Below are 21,156 nucleotides of genomic sequence, written 5' to 3' on the forward strand. Positions count from 1 at the left end.
CCAGTGTGCTCGGTCACGACCTCGATCATGACTAGGCCACGACTGAGGCGCGCGCATGATGGGTCAACATTCGCAAGATAATGCCGCGAAGCTTTTTTATTTTTTGGCCATAGCGTTTTCAATCATTGACAAAGCCCCTTCCACCAAACGAAAATACCTTTAGGTGAAAACACTTTTAATTTTTTGGATAAAAAGAAGAAGGAGAGAAATAGATCTGTTTATAAGTCCTCCAAATACTTTTAAGGTGAGTCGTTTAATCTAACTCGTCTAGGTCTAGCCCGGGACCCCCACGCGATCTCAATCGACGAGGCAAAAAACTTACCAACTTTCAATTGTGAAAATGATCCCTGTCCCATCCCCCAAATTTCCGCAAATAAAAAATTAATTTAATTTGATTAATTTAAATAAAAAGAAACAATTGAAATATCAGAAATATATGTATTAGGTACTCCCGTCCCCAGCAATCTTAAAGCCCTAATTCCGAACCATCGAGCGAAATCATCAGCATCAATTGCACTTTCTTGCCAATTCTTCTTTTTTCGGGGCCCTTTTTTGCAAAAAATGAAAAGTGCTTTTATGCCCCGAAAAAAGTTTAATTTTTTATTATTTACCCCCAGCTTTCTGGTAGTGGTTTATTATCTCACAAGCTTTGCCTACGTACACATGTCAACTAAAAGTGGGAGTTGGAAGATAATTAGTTTGCTTTCTGTCTCTTTTTCTTTTTAAGAAAAGAAAAAGTTTAGCAGAGAATAATTTGCAATTTTTTTTTCTGAATATGTTTGCATATACTCTCGAATTCTTTTTGGAACCTTTTGCTTTTTTTTTTCTTTTTTTTTCAATTTTCTTGCTTTTGGGTCCTTTAAGAAAAGCTTAATGGAAATGAAAGGACACTAATAAAAGAGGATCTTGCTTGAAAAGAGTTGAAAGTTAGTAGAGAATATTTGCTCTGACTCGCGTTGTTCTAGCACTTTGTGAAAAAGAACCGTGCACTAGTTAATTAACAAAAGGGGGGAAAAGAGAAAACATATGAATACTTGTAAAGGCAAAGTGAGTCAACAATGAATTTTGCTCATTTAATTGTTTTTTTTTTCTAAAACATCCAATTTCGTGCAAATTTACCCCATATTCTTTTATAACACGAGGGAGAGATTGTCCAATGACTTCTAAATTTATCGTACAGATGCCAATTCAGTCATGTACATTTCAATTTCGCCAATTCTGTCCTAAATCTTGCGCGAAATTCCAATCGCCGACGCGGCGATGTGCCACGTAAGACGGCCGGCGATGATCGGGCTGCCGTCACGTTTGCGATTTCCGGCGAAAATTAACCGGAAGGACTGCATTGGAATTTATTGTAATGATTTAGGACCGAATCGGTAAAATTGAAAAGTTTAGTATTGAATTGGCGTTTGTACAGTAAGTTCAGGATTTATCGAGTAATTTTATATACCATGGCTAGATTAACGCGCGCTGTGTCCTAGCCATGACTCTTTGCCGGTAGAATTGATATAAAAATCTCTCTCTCTCTCCCTCTCTTTCTCCCTCTACAAAGTCAAAAAGGGGGTCTCCCAAAAAAGAAGATTGACAAATGATAGGGGATTCCCATCATTGCTCGAGCGATATTCCCTCGAAAGATAAAGGTCGTTGAGCCGTATCGTGTCTGGCTTTAAAGGCGTCCTACTCCCTGCCCTCCTATCTTTCTTTTCTGGCCCTAATCACTCGACAGGGAGGAAAAGAGAGCTCGCACCAAAATGTCAATGCCATGGCCCATCGCTCTTCACGGTCCTTTCATTCCCCCTCCCCTTTTGCACCGACGAGAATTCGATCATGTTCCGACCCACAAATACACGCGCTCTCTTGTAAAGCGTACCTTTTGTCATCCCTATTTCTCGATGTTAGAATCTTGAGATTGTTAAGGAAATGATGCGGTCTCTTTTGATGTCTCCGGTTTTAGAAGTAGCGATGGCCAACGGGCCGTGCCGTCGTCCCCTTTTGCTCCCGGGGCTGGTGCCCGGGCACCGGCCTGAGGTCGGGTGGGGCCCCGAGAATTCTTCTCGTGTGCACTGATTAGGTCGAGAAAACATAAGAAACGGAGCTCAGAGGCTCGTCCACTGGGTCAGCGACCGCGGAATGCCGGCCGACTAAACTAACCAAGTTATGAAGGATATAGAAAATTTCCTATATATTAGAGTTCTTTCGCTCTCGTTTTCACCTTCGTCCCTCTCTCGCAAACTCTCAAAGATTCCGACTTTCTAACAAATCCCCATTTTGCATATACAGTTTCCTCGCTGTATCGATTTTGCAGAGGACCCCAACCTCTATCCAACTCGCTTCCCGGAGGGCGAGTCAATACCTTCCGACCAACAGGGTACTCCTTCGCCGGCCTAGGAACATAGGAAACTCCCCGCGCGCTTGCTCCATCCAAGCAACAATAGGGATTCCACAATGACAAATGACGAGACACGTTAATTGGATGATTGTTTAGAAATGTAGGGCGAGACTGGCTCGCCATCCCTCCCCAAGGCGACACTAGTGCTATGGGCATACCGATCGCCTGTTCAAACACAACGAGACGAGCAACCGGTGCTACTTGCCCATTATACGCTCGCCGCCGAGCAACCATTTTTCGTTTTGCCCTCGTTTACAAAATAATTATGAAAAGGACTAATTTGAGAGAATTATATAACAAATGCCAATGGGCACGGACCCCGATAACACGAGTTACAGAACTACCTCTATTATTGTTAAGAATTGTAAATTGACATTGGAGATGCACAACTTGGTTGAAACTCGAAAGGAGCATGATACCTAACATGAGGATGGTCGTCGGCGTGGAGGTCACGGAATCAATTTTACAGGTGCTCCGCACGAGAAAATGCATATTATGTCACGGGCTATCAAATTGGCATGTATCACCTACCAAGGTAATATTTTCATTTTCAAGGTAATGCGTATTAATTACATCATTCAACATTAAATGAATCGAAAATACTTTATTACCTAAAAAACTTTTGTTAAAAACTACGTTAAGGCGAAGACTTACCTTGTGGATTGGATGAACGCACTTTACGGGAAAATTATAAAAAAAAAGTCATAAAATTATTGTACAGATGCCAATTCAGTCATAAATTTTTTAATTTGACCAATTAAGTCATAAACATTTTGACGATTTATCAGTGGAGTCCTTCCAACCAATTTTGGTCGGCAATTGCTGACATTGACGCACGACTAGCGTTGACGTGGATAATTTTTGTATTTTTCTTTAAATTTTCTAAATTTTTTATTCTTTTATGTATTTTCCTTTTTTTTTTCCGCGTCGACGCCACTCGTGCCATGTAGGATAACCAACGTTCATATCAACGATTTTCTACCAAAATTGTCCGGAATGACTGTATTGGCAAAATCGTCAAAAAGTTTATGACTAAATAGGACTTTTTTGATAATTATCTCTGTACTTTGCATCATTATGCATGATGAAATCAAGTGAGTACCACCGGTTATCAAATGGAAACCACCAAATATTTGACGATTTAGATGGACTCAAGATACACGCATCAAATTTTAACGACTTAGCGCGTACCCCGATTTATTTTTTCTCGCACAACTCGAAATGAACTTGTATTAATTTTTTTTGGTCGGAAAAATGAACTTGTATTAATTAAAAACACATGTTTTAAAGTAAATTTTTTTGGTCGGAGTGTTAAAGTAATAGAATGACCCTAATTTTGAAATCTTGGCAGTCAAACGCTGGCGTAGATGTTGTTTGGATGTCGTACTATTTTTCTTTTCTTAATTATGGGTAACATCGTCCTCGGAATCTTCGACTCGAAGAATGATGTTTCGATCTTGGTGGATAATAAAATAGGTGGCGTAACTATGCGATCCTGTGGTGCATTCGTCGTTACGTCGTTGATTTTTGGTTCAATAAATATATGTTGAGGACCAAAGTCTAAAGTTGAATTTAGTGCGTGAATCGTTGACGTTTGGCCCGAAACATCGAGAGACAAGAACCCGTGAGTAAGACACAAGCGATGTCGATAGGGTCATTGAAGTTTGGGAAAAGACAACCCTGGTAGATTTCATTTGTACATCACGATATTATCATCTAATGGGGCTTTTAATCGGACCTAAGCAACGCCTTAAAAGACTCCATCTCGATGTTCGTCCAGACCTTGGGATCACCAGGATATAAAATCTCAAGAGGGTGTTCCCTCCTCTTTGGGAAAGCCAAAGATACGAGGAGAAATTAGGAATGCGAGGCGTGCGGGCACTGACACGTTAAAATTAATGGGGTGATTTCATTTATACATCACACATATTATCATCTTATACTAGCACATATTGGTTAAGTATATATAAAAATAGTATAGCGATACTATAGTCATTATTGCGAAATATATCATAAAAGTCGTGAAAATTATATCAAGAGTTAAAAAAGAAAGATGACAAATCACCAAAGCCTATTATTGAACTTAATCATGGTAGATCATTTTTTTTTCGCAATTCAGTTCATAAACCGAATTAATTAATCTTCTGCAATTTGTTCTGGTCTCCACTAAAATATTTAAATATTAAACTATGCCTTCATCTCATATAAAGTGAGAGTAAAATATCTTTAAGTTCACATCATTTTGCTTCTATTTGTCTCTCCTTTATATATTCCATGCTTTAATCTTATGTCATAATTCAGGCCACGCATGCAAAGGAGTGTAAAAGTATTTAAATATCGAACCATGCATTCATCTATCCGCTTAAACTTTTGGAACAGTTGGTAAATGATCCCACAAAATCTTATAGTCTCAACATTTTCTTTGGCTTAATTTCCTAAGAAGCCCCAAACTTTAGGTCTAATCCCAATTCTTGTCTAAATTTTTTTTGTCAAAAAATCACTAACTTTCACTCTAGTCCTAATTCTGCCCTCTTTAACCATCCATCCAAAAGTCACCTTTGTCATTCGACATGGCATTTCCACGTCAGCAATAAATAAATCCTCTTTAGCAAGCTGACGTGGAAAGACACTCCAAAAAGATTCTTGCTCTGAAAAATGGGAGAAATTGGAAGCAATTAGGGCTCTCAGAGAGAGAAAGAACGATTTCTTCGATTCCTCTAATCTCGGTCTCTCTCAATGTATCAAATTTGCTCTCGACACTACGAAGCCTGAGCTGGCGAGCTTCTCCATCCTCCTCGCGTTAGCCCCTCTCCTTTCGCTGCCATGAACAAGGCTCCTGGCGGCAGGTAGACATTCGTTTCACTTGAAGGAAGTGATCGCGAACAGTAGAAATTCGTTCGTGAATTGATTGAGTAGTGGACTCCAAAGCTCTCGATCTCTTCCTAACTCGCACTCTCACATAGGCTCGCGCTCGGTCACTCGGAAAAATCGTTCTGGCCCACACTTGGTCGCCTGGGGAACATAGAATCAATTAGGGCTCAACAACGAAAGAAGAGGGGCTGATGCACGGAGGATGGAGAAGCTCACTGGCTTCGCAGTGTTGAGAATGAATATGATACAAAGGGAGCAACCGAGATAAGCGAAATTAACAAATTGTTCTATCTCTCCTAGCCCTAATTGCTTCTAATTTCCCCCAATTTTCAAAGCATGAAACGACCTCGTTTTTTTAGCCTTTTTCCACGTTAGCTTGCTCAAGGGGATTTATTGCGACCTGGAAATGCTACGTCGAACGACTAACACAGGAATTTTTGGACGGAGTTAATGAGGACAGATTTAGGATTAAAGTGAAAGTTGGTTACTTTTTTTGAGATAATAAATAAGTTCAAAGCAGAATTGGGATTGAAACTAAGGTCGGGGTTTTTTTTAGGAAATTAGGCCTGTTTACTTAAAACAAACTGAAGTCTGAAACGACACAGTACTAACTATTATTATTCAAGCTTATTGTTATCATTTATTTGTGAGGAACCTGTCTTTTATTTCAAATGGAACTTATATTTCATTTTGTGTGAATCTATGAAACAGTTAAATGTATACCATAAAAATTATCAGGTTCTTGATGGAAATTACTTTTTTCTACTGCTCTAAATGAGCCATATTTTTGTGAATTTAAATTCGTGAAATTACAAAAAAAGGAGAAAAAAGAGAGGAAAAGGTTCTGAAAAATACAAGTAAAATCGAACCGCCTGTTAGGGTTTGCTTCCAAATTGCAATTTGGCAGGACTTTGTTTCATTCTTTTTTTTCAAACCCCGATCTGAACTAAATCGTACTGTCGACCCTTAAATTCTAAATCAAGTAATCATATATAAATTCACCAATAACACTAACCTTCCTATATCTTTTATCTCCACTATCTATTAAAAAATTGCAACATCTGCTTTTTCAACAAAATCCTTCTCATTTTGAAATCCAACAACATCTCCATTTTGGGAGGTGATTTTGAAAACTTTTCCCCCCTCATTCCACTATCTAAATGGACATTGATTTGAAGATTTGCACTATCTCAAGCATTAGTGCAGATAATTCGATTCAAACCGCTAAATTGAACTAAACCGAGTTGAAATTCTCAGTTCAATTTGATTTGGGGAGGTGATTTTGAAAATTTGATTCATAAACTGAAGCAGATTGATATCTAGTGGTTTCTTCCGGTTTGATTTCTTTCTAAAATTGAACCACTTAAGTTTGGGATAGAGACGCTATAAGTGTTATGACTTTTGTATAACTGTTTTTTTTTTATCAATTAAGTGCTTGACTTAAAAAAAAACGTTCGTTTTAGTGTTATAACTCTCAACCGATCACTTGAGTGCCATGACTTTTTGAAAACATTCACCCAAGCACCGAAAATCCGTGTCATAGCACTTGTGGTAAACATATTTTAAAAGTTATGACACTTAAGTGATTAAAGTGATCGGAAAAAAAAAAGGTTATTGCACTCAAGTGAGTGTCGTACATAAGTTATGATACTCAAGCAATTGAAACAAAAAGTTATGACACTCAAGTGAGCGTCGTACGAAAGTTATGATACTTGTATTGTCCTTTTCCCCTTAAGTTTAAATGCACCAATATTAGTTGTTTATGTTTTATTACTTTGAACTGGGTGTAATGTTGTGATATTTTTATGAACGAACCTTTGTTGGTTTTTATGTTTTAATATTATGTTGGATTAAGTGCAACGTTGACAGTTTTTCGAAATGTTGACCTACATGTAAGTTGGAATTGTAGCAATTGTTCTTACATTGCAACTTCACTCTATTGAACGACTTCATCATTAGATATTACTTTCAGTCCTCGAAAAATTCAAAGTTGATAAAATTAAACACCGAATGAGGATCAAAAGCATTAAATAAGAAAAATAAGAAAATATGATGAATTTAGTTCGATTCAGTTTAAGTCGAACTAAACCGATCGATGCAATTTCAAATCCTTATTTAGTTCAGTCAGGTTTCGTATTTTTTTCAGGCCGTATCATTTCAGTTTAGTTTAAGTTTGCCCTCTCTCTCTCATTAAATTTCAAATGATAGATAAATGTCTTTAGAATAGTCTTCTTTATTCTAATAATTGACATTCATTTGAGAGATCTTTTCAAAACATCTTCTTCTTTTTTGTTGCATATATTGACAAAATCTTCCGTTAAAGTGTTCTACTTTTTTGGCAGGCGCGGAAGCACGCACCATTATTAAGTTTCTGAATTTGTACATTGTCCTTGAACTTGCATCAGGCATCTCATTCGTGCACGCATCAGAGATGGAAATTGCTAGGTTACCTCGAATTTAGAATAGGGGAAATTCTAGGAACTTGGAGTACACAGATCGGGGATCTAACTTGAGAAATGGATCCTTGTAGATTACCCTGAATGTAGACAAGATTTCGAGAATTTAGTCCTAACGATTTTAGGAGATACCAAAGCCACTCCACTCCAATGAAGAGATCCGTTGCTCGATCCAAGGCTACATCGGGATGATCCTCGGGGTTCGTCGCCATTGTTGTCTCCGTCACAAGATTGGCAATGGTCCAGCACGCCGGTGGCGGCGAGCGCGTGGTTTACCAAGGCATGGAAGTGGGAGGCAGACAACAATAACATGGTGGGTTAAGGGAGAGTGGAGAAGGAAGAGAGAGGGTGTGTGATGATGTGCTAAGGTTGTCTTGTTTTTTTTTTTTTTTTTGGGATTAGGTGTTTGGTGGACACGTGGTGCATCTCCAACGTCCAAGAAGTGGGTGTAGGAGATGAATATGAAAGAGCAAAATCAGATGATTCACTCGAGTTTAGAGATGACCAACAAATCATGCACGGCACGGCACGGCATGGCCTGGCACGACGAGGATCCGGACCCCTTAGCAAAAGGGGTTGTGGCAGGCATGGCGCCTTCGCTCCCCAACCACTAGCCCGGGTGCGCCTAGGCCAGCCTAGGCCTGAGTATTTTTTTATATTGGCAAGCCAAGTACATTGATTGGGAAACAAAATAAAATGCGGCCTAAAAAATTGCATAGATTTTTTTTTAATAAATTAGAGGTCTCTCTCATTTTCATCTTTATTCCTCTCTCTCAAATTCTTCAAAAATTCTGACTTTCTAATGAATTCCCACTTTATATGGGATTCCCTCGCTATTTCGGTCATACAATAGACCACAACACTATCTGACTTACTTCCCAGGTGGCGAGCCAATACCTTCAGGCTGGTAGTGGCACTTCGATTCCTTCACTACCCTGGCGACTTAGGAAACTCCCAGGGTGCTCGCTCCACCCAGGCAACAACAAGAATTCCGTGATGATGGTGATGAGAACACAATAACCAAATGGTCAGTCGCAATTGCTAGGGCAATAGCGGGCCATTGCCACTCCACTTGTGCAATAACAAAATTCCATGACAATGACGATAAGACACAATGACTAGATGATTATTTGGAGTTGTAAAAACAAGAGTGGGCCGACACCCCTCCTCTTGGCAAAACCCCTATCCTTGATGCCAGCAATTAGCAAACCCGTATTGATGCTGCGCATATTTCGAATTGATGAGCATCCACTATTAGAAAGACATTAAAATTCGAGTCCTCTTCGATGATAAGAAGTAGACGGTATGCACAATTTGTGGGAATAAGTCATTCGCCGAATCTGGAGGTGGGATGGGCCACCTAAGGAGGCACTAAGACAAACATAACGCTCAAATGTCCCAGCCCAGGGGTAGCTCGACTAGCGCAACAGGTCATACCAGCAGCTCGCTCAAGTTCAGCGAGGTGAGAAACCAATGCCTACTTGAATGTTATAACCTTGTTGCCGAGCAAACCTTCGACTTCTACCAAGATTTGAGATTCGTGCGACATGTGTAAGGCGCACTGCAATTGCATTTTAGGCCCGTTTTGTAGTCGTTGTACACTAGGAACTGCAAGCAACTTTATAAAGGAAATATGGCAAAATTAGGCCCGATTACCTGAGATCTATGGAACACCTTGCAAGCCTATGAACGAATTAAGTCTAAACCTTTATAGGTTGCACTGATGCGAAACAAGTTTTGATTGATCTCAACCGAACTAATGACACGACAACCAAATCAAAGATCTTTGTTCCAGTTGGTCGCCTACCCATGATATATAGTAAATGCCACTTTTTGGCTAGAATTCTAAAGAGGCACTTCCATGGCCTCTCGAGGACTCGATCTCCCATGATAACTTGTCATACCGAGTTCATCTATTATAATTTCTACACAGTAAGTATCATACCACGAAACAGTTATTCTTGAAATTCTTAAACATTGGTAGTGTACGGCATTAAATATTGTAATTACGCAGTGCCTCGGAGAAATGGTATCTCAAAAATATGTAGAAAACCTCCACCCTAAAAAATATCAAACATAATGAATTTTCTTCGTCTTTTTTTGTGAAAGGTAACGGTCGGATGTAAATTGTCACCGGTGGAAGTTTGAGCTTTGTCTTCTTGATGTCTTTTCATGCATTTAGGGGACTCTGGTCCTATGAGGATATAGCCCCCATCCATTTCCATTTGGACACCATGAGAGGGAAGGGAGAGAGGGATGTGCGTTTTGCTGTGTTTTGCTTGCTTTTGCTGGTTATGATTGGCATTGACTCGCTTGTCCAAATGTCTTTGGAAAGTTCGCTTTTCCTGTTGCTTTCTCGTGGGATTCCCCGCTCCTCTCTCTCTATCCCACGCACAGAGGGATGAATAAACAAATGGTGGCAGAAAAGAGAGGCACGAACAGACGATAAAGAGTCGGATGTGTTAGTGGGATCTTGGCTTTATTCAATCGAGGCGCTCGTCAACCTCAATCCACTAACATAATGCGGAATGGACTGGCTCAAATGAAAAGGAAGCTGAATCGATAATGCAGCAGCGGCTTCACATCGACCAACCATGGATTCTAAACTAACATATCCAGTATTTAATATAAGGGTTAATAGTACTTAAATTCCAAACTAATATATTTGTGATAAATTTATCCCAAACTAATTTTTTGACCACAAAAATCTCCAAGATGGTATATCTGTGATAAATTTACCCTCTGTTAATTTCTGTTAAATTTTACGGTCAAATTGCTGAGTTGGATGACACGTAACAGTTAACGGGTGTATTGGTTTGAATTTTACCCTTCGTTTGTCACAAGTGTTTCGTAATATTAATCCGATTTAATGAAAATTAACGAAAGGTAAATTTGTCACAAATGTACCAGTTTGAGGTTTTTGGTGTCAAAAAATTAATTTAGGGTAAATTTATCACGTGTACCAATTTAGGGTTTTTCGTGATATTAACCCTTAATATAATAAGACCTAAATATTTGGGACAATCCCTTAAAAAAAGTCTAAACATTTCATTGTGGAAAACCAATTTCCCAAAATTTTTTATTCTGCTCTCACTGGTGGCCTTAAACTTATATCCCCAATATCCTTAGACTTATATCAACGACCCAAAAATACATTGGTTTAGACTTTTCTCTTTGTGGCCGTTAAAAAACCCAATAGGGCAGGGCGCCTGGCTATGCTCGTGCGCCCATTGCCACGCCGGATTCGTTTGCCAGGCGTTGTCCACAAAAGCCGTCACGTCGAATTTTTAACGGCCCTTATGGACGGAAGCAATGGCAGAAGGTCATTTTAAAAAAGGAGGAGCCAAAGACCATATCACACATGTTAGGACTGCGTAGCATCTTCGCACTAGCAGCCAAAAGATGTTGATTAACAACCCTTGCTTAGTTAGTTTAAGTATGGTTAAGAAATACAAGAAACTGTACATATATAACATGGAACTCTGTGCATTAGAATCTCAGTGACATAAGATTCTGATTTTTAAGTGATTAAGAGTTATGTAAAAATAAATTAATTATCTACGTGGGGCCACAAGTATGCCTCTATGTGACGTTGATACAGAAATCGAAGGAAAACGAAAAAGAAATATTGAAGAATGAAGTCAATTTCACTTTAGACCTATGTTGCAAAGGCAGACATGTATATTTATCGCTGGACTACAAATTAGACTGGTCTTACCATTTAAGACATAGACCATTTCATGAATTCTCTATTCTCAATATTGTAAGAACAACGATGAAAGATTTTATATCTCGCAGGGCAAATAAAGATCATATAAAAATCATGCAACTACAAGGTGCAATAGTGTTTTAATCGAATCGATTCTTGATAGATATGAACTAATTTATTGGCAAGGTAGATCAACAGCAATCGCCAAGCAGCGGCGGCCATCGCCATTTTCGTCCAGATCTGAGTTTTCTTTTGAGGGGCCACGGGGTGGGGAGAGGATAGAGAAGGTTGACAGGGACGACGAAGGTGACCATCACGCGGTGGCGGCCGTCAACTAGGGCTCAGAGAAGATGCCGAGAGTGCGGTCTTTTCCAATTTTTCCGTAATTTAAGAATTTTGTTTGGGGGAGGGAGAGGGGCCACAAGGACGACAACAGTGGCCACCATGTGTTCGTCTCGGTCTCCCGTGGCTGCAATAGTCAGCTCGATGGTCATGGCCTTCTTCTAGCATCACATGGTGGTTGTAGTCTTCGGTTTGCCCATGTCACAAGGGCAAGAGAGAGTGTCAACCCACATCGTCAAGAAATCCATGTTCTCAAAGAACGAAGGATAGACATTTTTATAAAGTACACCATCATTTTGGACAAATAAGTAGATGAAGGATTTCGAATTTCGGGTAACAGTATAGGGATCGACATTAATAAGGTCTTAATTTGACTCGTTTTTGAGCGGACAATTTTCTTTCTCCTCTTCGGGCTGAAACAAACAGCCTCTTACCTCCCTAAAAGAAAATACAATTTTGATGTACCACCAAAATGGCTGGACTAGTGATAAAAGGGTCACTCTGTCATCCATGAAATCACGTGTTCAATTCATATCGTAAGCGAACCTCTGAAATGCTTATATTGCGTTACCTAGTTGCGCATACCTCGTGTGGAGAGATTTTTTGACTACTAGCATCTTAATGGGTTGCGATAACTAGCTAGCTAACCCCAGACCTTCGAATCCCGATCGGTGTGGAGTATCTAAGACTTAATTTGAATATTTCATAACGAATGTGAAACCTTTTCGATAATACCTAGAGAGGGCTGCTAGCATTGATTGTCCCTTCCCAATCATTTTGTATTATCAAAAAACAAAGGAAAAAAGAGAAACACAATGTGACCTGCCAATTGGCTCCCATATTTGGCTCCAATCTAATCCAGAAAGGCTTACATTAAATTAACATTATGACAAAAAGTTTCCCTCAACCAAAACCGGCTCCCTCTCTTTCCTCCACTTCTCTCTCTTACCTCTACTTGCGGCAATAGAAAAAAAAGAAGCTTTTCTTTATCTCTCAGTAGGTCAGGATCACGACAAGGAAAGGAGACTCCGACCACCTTCATCGCCCTTATTATTATTATTATAATATCATCCAACTTTTTCATGTGTATCGATCTTGGCAATGGTCAAGCCTTCAAAATTTTTCCTTTTTATATTTTCCATGGATTCTGTGACAAACATGAGTCTCTTGGATGCTGGAGGACAACGTGGGTATCTCCAGTTTTTCAATTAGACAAGCAAAATCCCCCCAAAACTTCAATTCCTTTGGAGCATCCTATGGATCTTTTCTCATCAAAATCACCTTTCGTCCCTTTTGAGGCGACCCCCAACTTTTCATCTTCTAATTGTTGTTTTTCCCTGTTTTTGTCCCCTTTGAACCTTTTGGGATGCCGATGCTGCACAACGGAGGTAGAAATGTATATCTCTTTCTGAGACATTCTTGGCTAATTTTCAGCTCCTTGTAAATAGTAAACTACAGCAAAGGTCAAAGCAAAGGACAGAGGGACTTGCGCAATGCATAACGAGAAATGCCCATTGTTCTTTGATCGAAATGTTGCGGTAACTCGAAGCTTGCATAACAACTTAGTGACTCGATTTTCTTTGATTCGACTGTGGCACATCACCTAATTTATCTTTATAATCAACCCCATTATGGTACCCTGTCGATCGCATCCGCCTATATGCATTAGCAGCGAAAAGACAGATTTAATGTCCGACATGCAATTCTGTCCTTTTATGTGGACTAAAATGCAGTCCACATCACTTTGAAAGCTTGAGACTCAACAATTTCAACCAAGTAAAGGGAAAAAGAAGCAATCTCCAATATAAAAAATGGAGGGCCGGTCTCATGCTATGCAGTATGAGACAAGATGGGGGAGGGCCGGTCACCAACTCCCACTTGTTTTCCAACAAGAAGAGCAGAGGATGTGGAAATTGAGCCCTCATTAAGAAAACATTAAAATAATGCATGATACAGTAAATTAGTTTACAAATAAATTAATACCACGAAAAATCTCAAATTGATATACCTGTGATAAATTTATATAAAATTAATTTTTTGATAATCAAAAACCCAAAACCGATACACCTGTGACAATTAAAATCACGAAAAACCCAAAACTGATAAACATGTGATAAATAAACCCCAAACTCGTACACTCTCATATCATCTAACTCAGCAATTTGACGACAAAATTTAAAGAAAATTAATGGAGGGTAAATTTATCATAGGTATACCAGTTTGAGGTTTTTGGATAAATTTATCACATGTGTACCGGTTTGAAGTTTTTTTGGTATTAACCATTTATAAATTCAACCTGTTAAATGATACAATATATGCTTCTTGAGTGTGGAATACGATCAACATATTTAACTACGCGCCCGTATTTTGTTACATCACCAAATACATTAATTTCGTGAAGCGGTCTTAAGTATATTAGTTCATATGATATTCATTTTTTTAATACAGATCTATCTGTCTTCAGCCTAACAGTCAAATGCTCCCTAGGTATTTTTTTATATCTTCCTGTCATTTTCCCACTCAGATCTCTGGTTAAGTGTAATTTGTCAACGTTTGGACCCATTTGACGTTTCTTCGGGTTTACTAAACTTTCATTTTCATTTTTTTTTTATACATGTCCACTGAACTTTCTTTCTTTCTTTCTTATTTTTTTCTGTAGTTGAAAAGTCCCCACGAGCTTGTTTTTCTCCTTTTAATGCAAAAGAAAAAGAGAAGGCCCTCCATTGCAAAAGCCAAGCAGGGAGCCATACACATTGCTCACATATCATCACACACAAGTCTCACCCCCCCAACACAACAAGGCTCGGCGGTCAAAAGGAGAAAGTTGTTGTCTTTTCTTTTCCTTACCAGGATTTGCGGGTCTTTCACGTACACGAACAGTTCTCAGGCTCTCTCAGCTCTGTTTAAGTTCCGACTCTGGGACGCCCCTGCTGGCGAATAAAAACTGTGCAATGATCGCTCTGCGGGTACTCTCAATCTTGGAGCTCTCTGCTTCTTGTTTGGGTCTAGTGCAAGAAGACAAGTGAGAGTCTTTGGAGCCTAATTCGAGTGGGCGGAATCCCATTTATTAGTTCTTGGATTTGTGCGACCGGGCTCATCTTCATCTCTGCTCCTTTCCTTCTGTTGGAGACGGTAATGTGAGCTCTTTTTGTTGTTTGCTCTGTTTTTTTTATTTTTTTTTTGTTAATCGGGCACTGTGGAATAGTGGGTGCTCTGTCTTTTCACTGAAGCAACGTTTTGGTCTTTGTGGCTGTATGTTTCAGAGAGATGGGGTTTGAGAAGGTGGGAGAGATTAAGTTCTTGGGAATCACGGTGTCTTCGAGGCACAAGCGGTCGAAGAGGTAGGCATTAAATGTGCTTTGTTACTTTGCAATCATTGTGATTGCTTAATGGTCTGCAGTGAAAATCTCTGTTCATGCTTTTATTGCTTGATGGGTTCTCTTCAACTGGGAATGCTTCTGACTGAGATGGGTTCATGTGAAAAATGAGTACTTTCAAACTCTTTTGACCGCAAACGGTGTGACCACATGGAAACATATATCTGGGTTTCTTTCTTGTTCTTTTGTTGCGAAAACTCTTTCTCGTGTAATGAAATTTTTTAAGTCGGGCTTGTTAGAATTTGATCATGTGATCTTAGCTTGTACCCCAATTTGTTTTTGGAATCTCCACGAGGCCTCTATTTCATCTGATAACTTTGGTGTAACAATAGGGAGAACAAGAGCTTGATCTCGAAACTAACGAAAACATATTACCACATCTTGCAATGGCTGGCTCCTCCAAATTTTGCCTCTTTCAATCTATCAATGTTAACTCTTCTTGCTTGGGCCTCTGCCACTGCAGCTTTCCGGACAAGAACAGAGCTCCAGAAGACGGTTCTGATGTTTCACCTGAAGTTTCACAAGGCATGAAGGAGGTAAGGTTGCTCTCCTTTTCCAATTTGCTTGAAATGAACTGAATTCACTCAGAAATGAAAAGAAAGGTCCACTGTCGGTGCGGTAATCTGATTGTTTCAAGAGTTATCTGGTATGGAGTATGGGCCAACTCTGCATTTCATCGAAAGTTCCTGAGAAAAAAATTGTTCCCTTTCCTCCGGTTAAAAAATACAATAGTTAGGTCAAGTACGTTTCACTGCTAGTATTGGGTGGAGGACAATAACAACTATTAGTGATACAATTGTTGGTCGTTAGAGAAATTGTTCTTTCAAGTCAAACACTTCGCCATTTGTTGGATTGGGATCAAAAATCTGCCCAGCCTCTTCTTCAAACAAGGAGAGGCATTGAGGGGTGCGAACGAACAAGAATAGCGTACTATTCCTGCATGTGTTGTTAGATATCACTAAAATATCACCGGCCGTCATATAGAACACCATTAATTGGATACTCAACATCGATGGGGTGTATTTATCATGGCTCTATGTTGGTTGTCATCGTGAAATTCTCTGTTTCTGAACCACTGATACCTAATTTCGCTTCTTCACTCGACATGATTAAGTATTCTGGAAGTTGGAACTATTTTGTGCTGAGAATATGTGAAATGCTTTACACGTTCACGATCATCTCGTTTTTGTATCACAAAAGCTGTTGGCTTAGTTTCTAATATAGATTTGTTAAATCTCTTATCAGGGCATAGTTTATGTTGAACACTCCTCGAAAAGCAACAAGAAACAGTCCTCGAATTCTGAGACCCACAATTCTTTGAAGCAAGAGGTATGTAAAACGACACCATAGAATTGAGCTTCGCTGAAAAAAATAAAATCAGTTACTTTTATCCTCCATTCATTTTGATCCCTTTTTGCAGATTTTGCAACTTGAGAAAAGATTACAAGACCAGTTCCAGGTGCGTCATGTTTTGGAAAAAGCGCTAGGTTATCAGACTTCCTCCCATGCCAATGCAAGTGACGTTTCAATGCCCAAGGTATTTTTTCGATTTCTCTACTTTTACTATCTAATTTTTGAAGGCACTCCATCTGAAAACTAGCATTACTGTATTATTCTTAGTGTGGATTTCAATGATCTTTTGATTTAGTAATAAATGGTTCGTGGATTTTGCTTTACGAACTTCATTTTCTAGTAACTTTGAGCGTTGCTACTGTTGCCTTAAGTTTGCCTGAGCACACAATTTATAAAGTCTAAAGCCACGCATCTAATTTGGTAGTAGTTTCACTTCCAACCATTTGGGGGTGGAAACTGACGCTTTTTCCCTTTCCTCGAGTCCAGCCAGCAACAGAGTTGATCAAGGAAATCGCGACACTAGAGTTGGAAGTAGCACATTTGGAACAGTATCTTCTCTCACTGTACCGGAAGGCTTTTGATCAACAGGTTTCTTCTGTATCTCCATCCACAAAAGATGCGTCTTCCAAGGACAAGAGATTGAGGACTCCAAAAGATACCCCCAGGGCAAGGCTTTTCGAAACTCCTCCATCTGCTAGTGCAAAACGAAAGGAGGACTCTGCGGTTCCATCAAGTGGACCACTTGAAATCCCGTTGAAAGATGCTCATGGTCTCAGCGAAGAAGAGAAACTGTTGCATTCTGGTGTCCATCGTTGTCATTCCGCACTGTCTCACCGTTCGGCCTTGGAAGTAAGGATTTGTCCTCGAGAGGAGTCTCTGGGTAAAGCCGTGCGGGCTTGTCACTCCCAACCGTTGTCAATGATAGAGGCAAGTTTCATCTCATTCTTTTCTTGGGCCTAATCGCTCAGAAAACCCAAAAAGAAAGCATATATATTGTTGGTTTTACTCAATTTTGTCATCTATTCCTTTTCTACTGTTCCACTGGTATAACTTCAGCTATGTAATTGTCAAAAATTTTCCTTAGGCCTTTTTCTTTTCAGTTGTTGTGAATTCTCCTATATTATAGAGCCTCTGCACATCTGGCCTCAAGGAAAACTGAGTTGAGAGAGAACATTTTCACTATGCAAAAAGTATCTTAATACGAAAAAAGAACCTAAGACTGCTGAATCATAATTGCTTTTCTTGGACTTCTGTTAATTAGTATGCCTTTGAGTGAACCAACTTTTCGGTGTTGTCTTGCAGTTTGCTCAAAAGGCAGGAACAAGTGTAGTTAGTCTGGCTGAGTACCTCGGCACGACCGTTTCTGATCACGTGCCTGAGTCGGCCAATAGGCTTTCCGAGGATATGATTAAGTGTGTGTCATCCATATACTGCAAACTGGCAGATCCTCCTGTGGCAAATCATGGCCTCTCTTCTCCGAACTCGTCGCTCTCATCTGCAAGCGAATTCTCTCCTCAAGATCAATCAGACATGTGGAGCCCCGGGTTCAGGAACAATTCATCCTTCGACGTACGGTTAGATAATCCTTTTCATGTGGAGGGACTCAAAGAGTTCAGTGGACCGTATAGCACAATGGTCGAAGTGCCCTGGATACATAGAGACAGTCAGAAATTGGGTCACATCGAACACTTGCTACAAAATTACAGGTGTGGCTTTTAGTCTGTATTGTCTTTCCTGAAAACATCCCAAGGACGTTATATGTTTGAACTATTGTCCGAGATGACCATTGGCAAAGATTCATCTATTTAACAAGTTAATTCTCTTACAGGTCACTGATCTGCCGTTTAGAAGAAGTAGATCTGAGAAAGTTGAGGCATGAGGAAAAACTAGCGTTCTGGATCAACATCCACAATGCATTGGTGATGCATGTAATGATACTTAATTTAACAGCTTATGGAATCCATATATATGTTTGCTTCGTTGAACCATACTTCTGTTGCAAATATCTGATCGGTCCCTCTAAATTTTGGGAACAGGCATTTTTGGCTTACGGGATTCCACAGAACAATGTAAAGAGAGTCTTCCAGCTACTGAAGGTAAGTGAATACGAGAAGCAATTATGTTAGATTGGGGAGTTTACCAGGCATAAGTTTTAAATAACGCGCTGTGTGCCAGGCTGCATACAATGTTGGAGGCCACACGATTAGTGCAGACACGATCCAGAGTACCATCCTGGGATGCCGGATGTCTCGTCCAGGACAGGTGAGTTCAAAGCCACAACCTGTCTCAAGATCTGTTTCTGTTGGGAGGAAACTGGAGATTTTTCAATTTATATGCCTCAAGTAAAAAGGAAAAGAATTGACGCCATCATTCTCTCTTTAGACGAATGTTTAGTTTTATTACTTGGCTATTTATCATGTTATACAGAAGAGCTGATAAATGGGGCTATTTGCTGGCAGTGGCTTCGGTTATTACTTAGTCCAAAGAAAAAGTTCAAGACCGGGGACGAAAGACAAGCTTATGGTATCAAGCATGCAGAGCCGCTTCTGCATTTTGCACTCTGCTTTGGGAGCCACTCCGATCCTGCGGTACTTTACATTCCTTTTTATCCATTCTCATATTCTGATACTTATTCCGGTGTGAGTATACTCTTTCTATTTAGATCGATCTTTGTTAGTCCTTTAAGCAAAAGACTGGATGAACATAGGTATTTTAGATCTGTTGTGTCCCAAAATTTCAGGTTCACGTACTTTCAGAGGATCTTTCAACTTATTGAGATGGAGATCCTGGTACTCATGTGACATTCTTATATTTTTATTCGGCAACTAATTCGAAGCATACCCCAGTGATAAGTAGTCACTACCCATTTCTGCTGTGTAGCTATTCTTTCGAAGCTGAATGTCCTGTCATATTTGAGGATATTCAGCAATCAGGATTGTTTGTGTGCCCATTTCCTAAATCTGTACACAAGGAGTTCATGATTATCTAACAAGGAAGAAATGTTGAGCAATGGAAAAGAAGTAAATGTCCTGCCTTTCCGGGTTATAACCAACTGATCGAATTTGTTCTTGATTTATCAGAAGTATTGAGCCGTGTTGTAACCCTTCTCAGGTTCGCGTATATACCCCCAAAGGATTATTTCAAGAGCTGGAAACTGCCAAGGAGGAGTATGTTCGAGCTACTTTTGGTGTCCGCAAGGACAAGAAGATCTTGTTACCAAAGACTGTGGAGTCTTTCGCAAAAGAGTCGGGGCTCTGTACGGCGGACATTATTGAGATGGTTCAAAAATGCTTGCCCGATTCTTTGAGAAAGAGCCTGAAGAAGTGTCCGGTGGGAAAATCGAGCAAGTCCATCGAATGGATTCCTTACAACTTCAGCTTCCGTTATCTCATCGCGAAAGAGCTGGCAAAGTGATCATGCCTTGCAGATTTTACGGTTCCCTCTGTACAAAAGTAGATTCGAGTGGACAACCGACATTTATTCACATGTGATGTAAGTTACCTCGCCCCCATTCAGATGAGTCGCAGTCCACTCATTTTTGTAATGCTGTGAACAGATTGAATTCAATTGTTCCACCTGTAAATATATTTGTCTAGCTAGCTATCACTTTTGTGGCCGATGCTTCTTTTGCGCGATCTGCTTGAGCTCATATCTACCATTTCACGATAAGTACCACATTCTGACGACAGAAAGTGGGATTGTACTAGATTTTGTCACCGTTCCAGAAGATCACAATATGAATAAAAGCCAATAATGTCCACCTGAAATTCAAGAAAACAAACAGTGATAAACTTCTTATTGTTCCTAGCCTATAAGCTTGCAGATCTGTGATTCTGGTAATTTCGCGTCATGAACACCATCCGATTGTATTGCCTGGCATTTGATTGACTGCTCCGTCGACTAAACAGACCGGCTTTGTCCAAGATCGGATGCTAAATAAATTGCCTTACGGCAAAAGAATGATTGCTTTTTCCTTTTCAGGAACCACATTAGTTGAACGCAATACATAACAAAGCAAACGACTAAAAGTAATTCCTAGTTTCTCAGGAAGAACAAACTCAGCTCTTGTCCAAAACACCCTGAAGGATCAACCAAGTGGTACGCCTCAGAATCGCTTGACCCCACTGTTCGAATGAACTGGCCTCTCAAGTACTTCTGCTCGCCAAGCCCTTCCTTATCCGGCAACAACCCTGCACCGGCGGAGACCGACCTTATCATCTCCAACAGCGATGCGTCCTTGTGCGATCCCGTCCTTTGCACTGCGAACCCCATCTTCCTCCCATTGCATAGCATGGTCCAAACAGGTGCGCTCAAAAGCGGGCGCATCGAGCAACCGTCGGGCTCACGGGGGCACGTGAAGACGATCCGGTTCGTCTCGCCACGGACGAGTGCCGCGAAGTGCGAGGTGTGGAGCGGGAGTTCGAGGGTGACGAATGGAGAGGTTTGCGCAGGGTTTTGCATGGCGATCTTGACGCGACCATTGTCCGTGGGGCAAATGATGGTGCCTGTGACCGTGGCGACCGTGGCCGGCGGGGAGTAGAGACAGAAGAGGAGGAGAGGGTGGCAAATGCAACACGGCACGACGGCGTCGAGGACCGGTTTGAATACGTTCCACCATGGCTGGCGGTGGTTGGCGTCCTCACATTCAGTGTGAAGCAT

The 21,156-nt window shown here is 40.2% G+C and overlaps 2 protein-coding genes across 3 annotated transcripts; one reads left to right on the forward strand and one right to left on the reverse strand.

The window, feature by feature from the left end:
- The first annotated feature begins 14,455 nt into the window (after window positions 1-14,455).
- Window positions 14,456-20,103, forward strand: LOC115687766 (uncharacterized). Of its 2 annotated transcripts, none has more exons than XM_030613434.2 (12): window positions 14,456-14,904; window positions 15,031-15,108; window positions 15,608-15,680; window positions 16,390-16,473; window positions 16,565-16,681; window positions 16,984-17,424; window positions 17,800-18,203; window positions 18,326-18,425; window positions 18,534-18,593; window positions 18,673-18,759; window positions 18,957-19,085; window positions 19,609-20,103. In XM_030613434.2, exons 2-12 carry the CDS (start codon window positions 15,035-15,037, stop codon window positions 19,909-19,911), a joined length of 1,872 nt encoding a protein of 623 aa, XP_030469294.1. In that variant the 5' UTR covers window positions 14,456-14,904; window positions 15,031-15,034; the 3' UTR covers window positions 19,912-20,103. The 2 variants fall into 2 exon arrangements, with proteins under 2 accessions (XP_030469294.1, XP_030469286.1); XM_030613426.2 differs by having other exon boundaries at window positions 14,456-14,899.
- A 429-nt stretch (window positions 20,104-20,532) lies between these two features.
- Window positions 20,533-21,156, reverse strand: LOC115686123 (protein MIZU-KUSSEI 1-like). The gene has a single exon (XM_030611320.1). The coding sequence runs from the start codon at window positions 21,154-21,156 to the stop codon at window positions 20,533-20,535; it is 624 nt and encodes a 207-aa protein (XP_030467180.1).

This window comes from Syzygium oleosum, unplaced genomic scaffold (genome assembly GCF_021117445.2).
Source record: "Syzygium oleosum isolate NSW1041296 unplaced genomic scaffold, Sole_v2.1 Sole_v2.08, whole genome shotgun sequence".
NCBI classification, from domain to species: Eukaryota; Viridiplantae; Streptophyta; class Magnoliopsida; order Myrtales; family Myrtaceae; genus Syzygium; species Syzygium oleosum.

What these genes read in the sequence shown, in the direction of transcription:
- LOC115687766 (XM_030613434.2), top strand. Translation starts at nt 15,035, where the DNA reads ATGGGGTTTGAGAAGGTGGGAGAGATTAAGTTCTTGGGAATCACGGTG. An exon ending in AACCGTTGTCAATGATAGAG is followed by an intron (nt 17,425 to 17,799) that starts GCAAGTTTCATC and finishes GTTGTCTTGCAG; the next exon opens with TTTGCTCAAAAGGCAGGAAC. An exon ending in GAGTCTTCCAGCTACTGAAG is followed by an intron (nt 18,594 to 18,672) that starts GTAAGTGAATAC and finishes GCTGTGTGCCAG; the next exon opens with GCTGCATACAATGTTGGAGG.
- LOC115686123 (XM_030611320.1), bottom strand. Translation starts at nt 21,156, where the DNA reads ATGCTTCACACTGAATGTGAGGACGCCAACCACCGCCAGCCATGGTGG.